This window comes from Eimeria maxima, genomic scaffold, assembly GCF_000499605.1.
Source record: "Eimeria maxima Weybridge genomic scaffold, Emw_scaff129, whole genome shotgun sequence".
Classification (NCBI taxonomy): domain Eukaryota; phylum Apicomplexa; class Conoidasida; order Eucoccidiorida; family Eimeriidae; genus Eimeria; species Eimeria maxima.
The window spans coordinates 49,415-55,505 of NW_013564278.1; the positions used below are offsets into that span (position 1 = coordinate 49,415).

A 6,091-nucleotide genomic window follows, 5' to 3' on the forward strand; every position below is an offset into this window, starting at 1 on the left:
CTTGCTGCAACCGCTGCCGCCCCTCCGTCTGCAGCTGCAGCGGTAAGCTGAGTATTTGCTGCTTCTATTGAGTTGAAATCAGCTGAAGAAGTCGCAAAAACACTTTTCTTTTAATGTACAGGCATTGGAATGGGGCTTCACCCTGCCGTGGGGCCCTCGTCGTTGCTGTTGCTTAGGTTGCTCTGTCGGCGGTGAGTCGCAGCAACAGATGAAGAAAGCGTTGGGTTAAGTTGACTTAATTGGTTTTATCATTATTTTATAGAACAATAACAAACTCAGGCATTTATAAACGAGGTTTTTGGTATCTTCGGCAGCTGCCGGCTGGTTCAGTGAACCGAAGACACACACAGTGGCCAATCGGTGACACCTGAAACACTACGATGGTTTAGTGTTCAGGGTGTAGGGCTTAAGGTTCACTGCGTTGGGCAGTCTGTTTGTTGTTTTTATTAGGGGTTTACTGTTTAGGTTTATCCCCCACTTCCGTTGCCGTAAGTTGTAGGCTTGAGCCCTTATATAGGCTCTAGGGTTTATGGTTTAGGCTGACTGCGGGAAATATGCTTGTAGGGCGCCATTACAATATGTAGGCTTCCTTCTTCTTAGTCTGCGATTATCACTGTGGAGAGAGTGGAAATTCATTCAGGTTAAAAGTATATATACTGCCGTCAACGTGGGCATTGTTTCCTTCTTCTGATACTCACTGCTTCAACTTTTATTCCCTCTAGTGTCTTCTATCTCTCTTATGGGTTTGTATACACAGAGTTTATGGCTTAGGCCTGGTGGATTAGGGTTCTGGGGTTCTTGCATTTGTATGGTTGCATATTTTAATCTCCTATTTTCTTTAACTGTTGGTTCTCCCCCAAACAATTATATTTGCAAGCTCTGGCGAACTGCTGCAGTACTGCAACATCTCTGCCAGAAAGGCAGCAGTAGCAGAAGCAACAGCAACAGCAGCAGCTGGAACTGCCGCTGTTGCTATTTAATCGGAAAATCGAAGAGCTTCAGGCTGCAGTTTGTATGTGTCGTTTGCGCTGACTAAATGCACCGCCCACTTCTTAAACAACTCCAACACCTCCTGCAGAGCCGGGGCTTCCTGTGCAAGCATGCATGCAGCGCAGAGGAGCAAATGAACTAATTCTGCAGCGAAATCTGACGCCTCGTAAATCCTTTTTCCATCGGCCCCGCTACGTATACATGTATAACATATATACTGCCTCTGCTAGAGTTCAGATCTGTTGTCTAGGGCTCAGATTTGGGAATTATAATTCAGGTGCAATGCTTTTCTAGGGTTTGGTGTTTGAGGATTACTTGTTCCACCTCCCCGATGGCTGCAGCGACGTTTGCAGCTTCGTTTTGCACTTTGTGCAGGGCCAGCTGCGCTGAAGGCTGTGAAGCAGCAGTAAGCGAGAGACAAAGGACAAATTTAACAATAAAATTTGATATTTTGATTAAAACTCAAAAGCAAGTTGAGATTTTCCAGGGAACCAGAGGAAGCGTTCCTTCACTTCTGCACCCATACACTGGCGAAGCGAAACGCGAAAGAAAGAAAATCGTTTTGTTAGTGGTTTCAATTCAAATGGTTTCTTTAGCCCATACTTAAATCGTATACCAAGCAGAACGATGGTGTACAATGTAGCAGTTACTGGTTAGGGTGCAATTTTCGATGCGTATAGTTTAGCGTGAATGACAAGGAAGTGTGCCAGCAAATCATATTACTATATTTGCCTGTATGGATTCCGGTTTAGGTTTTTCCAGGACTTAACAAATGAGTCGGATCAAGAAAAATACACGTTGGAGCAAATGATGCTACGGCGATAAACAAATAAACAAATGTGCAAGAAACAAATAGGCAAACAGACAAAAAAAGGAGAAAGCAAATTATAGAGGTGTCAAGCAAACAAAAAAATTAACAAGTAAACAAGAAACAAATCTACATACCTTGAGGGGAATCTTGAGGTCTTCATCCGTTATCGACTCCAAGTCTTTTGTAAGCCGTTGCAGATGAACAAGACAGGCTTTCTCAAATGCTAGGCGCACTGGGGAGCCAACAAACGCGAAAGCAGAAGGTGACAAGGTGTGCAGAGGCATTGGATACAGGTGAACAGCCGTATGGGTATGCGCATGCTGCATGTGTAATCCGTTTGGCTTTAGGGTTTAGGGTTGAGATCCTAGGGAGGACCGTAGACAAGAATAGATATATTGTGTTGGGCTCAAGTCTCAGGACAAACTAACAAAAAAGAGTAGGACATTTCAATAGCAAGCATTTTAAACAAAGGGGGATGACATACTACACGTGCATCAATATTGGAAGCAAATTAAACAAACAAAGAAGAAAGCACTAGCAAAGGTGTGTGTGTTCTTCTTGTGTATTTTGTATGCTTGTTAGTTCGTCGTTGTTTGCCTTTGTCTTTTTCAAGTTTCTTTTCCGTTTTCTTAATTTGGTCTTCTTTTTCGCTTATGTCGCTCTTTAAAGTTGATACAGCAGACTCCACCTGAGGACAGAAAATGCAATTAGGAAGACAAATGAAGAAGGTACAGCAATTTGGCAATTTCATCAGGTATTTCGCACTAACTACAATATATTTAAAGGGACAAACAACCAGATGCACACCAAAGAACTCGGGTGTGACTGATTTTTACAATTATACACATTTGTTAACTGTCGCCTTAAATATGACCTAGTGTACACTAGCTTTAGCTTGTTTCCGTAGCCACGTTTTCTTGAGGGTTTAGGGTTAAAGATTTAGTTCTTATGGTTCAGAGCTTAGAGCTTGGACGCATACCTCCGTGAAGGCTTTTGTGGACTCCTCCAATTCGTTTTCCGTTTTGTTTGCTTTTTCTGCTCGGAGTTCAGCGCAAATTGAATAGCAATCAGAGCAGCAAAAGAAAAGGATTATTGTGGAATCAAGAAAGTGAAGTGGAACCAACAACAGAGTAACTCCAAAATATGCCGATAAGCAAATAACCGGAGAACAGGCACAATGGCAAGTAAGGCATAAACCCAACGCAGAAAGCAAAGCATAGACTAAATGCCGAAAAACAAGTGGCAGAGAACAACGCGCAGCATTTAAATTCCTTTTCTACAACAAATACGAAGGGATGAGGAAACAGGTAATAGGGAGACATGCAATACAAAAGAAGAATTTGAAATATAAAAGGAAAATTGCCTTGTCTTTATCTTTAGGGAGGTAACATCCAACAGTAATTGAACCTCTTCTTCCTAGGGAGAAAGAAAACTGAAAACTGAATTACCTTCTGTTTCGCGAAGCTTGCTATCTAGAGCAGTTATCTGTCGCTGCAAAACAACCTTCTTGTGGGTCTCCTGCGCTGTCCCAGTCTTCGGTGCATGCCGCATGTGAATCAAATCTCGCTTCGAAAGAACCTGTACCAGCAGTATCAGCAGCAGCATCCGAAGCCACTGAACAGTAGTTGAGCGTCAGTTCCAAGGAAGCAACTGCACCTTGAATTGAGACGGCTGCCGCAAACAGAACCAAAAGCAATTGTAGCTCGTGTTGCTGTGCCTGCTGCCGCTCTTGCTCATACTGTTCCATTGCTGCCGGTTGCACTGTTCATAGCACTGCTACTTCTACCTTGGTGTTTATTGTGGTGATGCTGCTTCTGCCCTCCCCGTTTTAGTTGCTTCTGCTAATGCTGCAGCAGAGTGTTGTTGCTGCTGCTGCAGGAGGTTCACTGAACAGCACCTGCTTTAATTCTTTAAGGAGATGTTGCTGTGTCTTTTTCAGCTGAATCTCACGCAACTCCATGCGGTGAATTTCCTTCCTCATTGCTGCTAACTCTGCCTGCATGCACGAATGCCAGCAACACCAGCGGCAGCAGCAGCATCAGTGACAACAACGACAGAGGTGGGGACAACGCGAACCCAGACCGCGGCGACTACAGCAACGCCAACAGCCCCAGCTGAAGTGGCATAAAAGTAACAGGCTTGCAGCGCTGCAGCTGTGGCTGTCGGAGTAGTAGTATTGTAAATATCGTTATTATTATTATTCGTGTTGTCTTCTTGTTTTTGTGCTTTTTCTTCTTTCCTCGTTTATATGTGAATGTGTCCATCCATCAGTCTTACAGTCTCAGGTTCTCGTTCCTTTCATGCTACCAGCTCTCCTATCTGCGTTTTCATATGCTTTGCTTTTTAGTTTCTCTTCTTACTGTTTTCGGAGCTTAGAGCTGAGTGTCTAGGTTTTAGGGTGTTGGTTCTGATCTGTCGGTTGAGGCTCCTGTGTTCCAAGCTGGCTGTTTGCTTCATGGTTGCCTTTCCATTTTTGTCGTTGCTGTATTGTGCACCTTTTTCTTTTTGAAGGAAAGCTGTTGTCTAGCTCCTTTGTGTGTTTGTTTCTTGTATTTGTGATGCATTTGTTCACCATTCCTTGTGATTTGCTTCCTTTACCTGTCCTATGTTGGGGTCAATCGCATCTTGAATTTCTTTTTCGAGCTTTATTTTTCTCTCCCAGAGGGTTACTTGGCGCTCCAAATCCAGCAACTCCTCTAAACTTCCATCACGCTCCTTCTCTGCCTCCTGATATGCCCAACCTAAACCCTATGGCCTAAACCCTAAACCCTACGCCCCATGTCATAAACCCTACACCCAAAACCCTAAAACCGTCAACCCTCAACCCTCAAGAGCGAGTTGAAAGCCCTACATCCTAAGCCCTAAAGTCCAAGCTTTAAATTCCAAGCCCTTCAGACTGTCGCTTCTGAGGAGAAGCAAGACGGATATATCGTTGAAGGTTTGTGGCTGGCACTTTGCCATAACCCATAAACCCTAAATCCTGACCTGAACATTGTTGAGTAGGTTTTGTTTTTCTTGTTCTTTTTGTGCGATTTGCATCTGCGCTTCCTCTTGAATGGCTTTGGCTTGGCTTTCGAACTGTACTTGCTGTTGTTTGAAGGCCGCCAACTGTCTGCCCATCCTGTCGACAAGGTGATCCATATCTTTGAGCTCAGAATTTAAACTTTTTATCTCTTTCTTTGTCGCCTCCACCTCCGCGTTGATGCGGTGGCTGTGCTGCTTTCTTATCAGCATTTCGTCCTTCTTTGCTGCAATCTGCAACAAACACCCGATTAATGCTTCGTCATGGATTTTCTCTTCTATAGCTTAAAACGCTTACAACCTCTAATGAGGCGCTAGTGATATATGCAGAACTATTCGCCTACATATACATACTTATATAGGTGTAAATGTATATCCATACCTATGTTTCTACATACACATATGCATACATAAGCTTTTCCATAGAACGCACAGACGGATGTACTGCATTTAAGCGATATTTTGGTTCCAGTTCGCCTTCTTCCGTAACTCACCTCCTCCTGTTTTTCCCCAACTTTCGCCTGCAAGCTGATTAGCTCTGTTTGTTTCTTTATCCAGGCTTGTTGCAGTTCCGTTATATTTTGGCTATTTTGGCTTATTTGAGTCCTGAAGAAAACAAAACAAATCTTAGGGACAAATGCACCGAATTCGAAACGCATAAACAACCAAGGATTGACAGTCATGGTATGGTATGAGGACGTTTTCTAATCAGATTTTCATGGTCACGAGCAATATTGCTATATTTAAGGAGTGAATTCACTCGTTAATTCAAATGCGTAAACAAACCTCAAAGAACGGATGGTCTGATCCAAAACCCCCGAGGGTTCTTCTCCGTGAGCACTTCTCTTTGCGTCGTATTCTCTGAAAGGAAACAAAGGCGCTGTTGTTGCACTTCTCAGTTTTTTGTCTACGTCGACTTTTATAATCCAATAACTATATAATTGCATAACGTATGCACCAAGAACACCTATATGGGCCTTATCGTGCCAACTAACAAGCAAAAACGGGAAAGCGGTGGGGTAAGGAAAAGTTTTGCTCATATTTTGTAGGTGGCTCAGCAGAGCAATAAATGCTAAAAAGAGCAGGTAAAAGCATTCAAGCGCTTGTCGTTTTATTTTTCCTTTTATTTTAATCCTTTGCTTCCGCTTTACCAATCGAGTGCGGCAGCAACCAACACTGGAGGCACGGGCAATTACAATACTACTTAGGCGTAATTAATAACAGCAGAGTAAAAACAAGGGAGGGGAAACAGCAAAAGGAGCAGTCTCA

General features: G+C 43.3%; 1 protein-coding gene across 1 annotated transcript; it reads right to left on the minus strand.

The window, feature by feature from the left end:
• Window positions 1–976: 976 nt before the first annotated feature.
• On the minus strand, window positions 977–5,769 carry EMWEY_00016040 (M protein, putative; the record flags this gene model as incomplete). Its single annotated transcript, XM_013479682.1, has 9 exons — window positions 977–1,090; window positions 1,306–1,383; window positions 1,936–2,033; window positions 3,250–3,379; window positions 3,699–3,797; window positions 4,400–4,528; window positions 4,787–5,056; window positions 5,317–5,428; window positions 5,609–5,769. The coding sequence occupies 9 exons, from the start codon at window positions 5,767–5,769 to the stop codon at window positions 977–979; spliced, it is 1,191 nt and encodes a 396-aa protein (XP_013335136.1).
• Window positions 5,770–6,091: the final 322 nt, after the last annotated feature.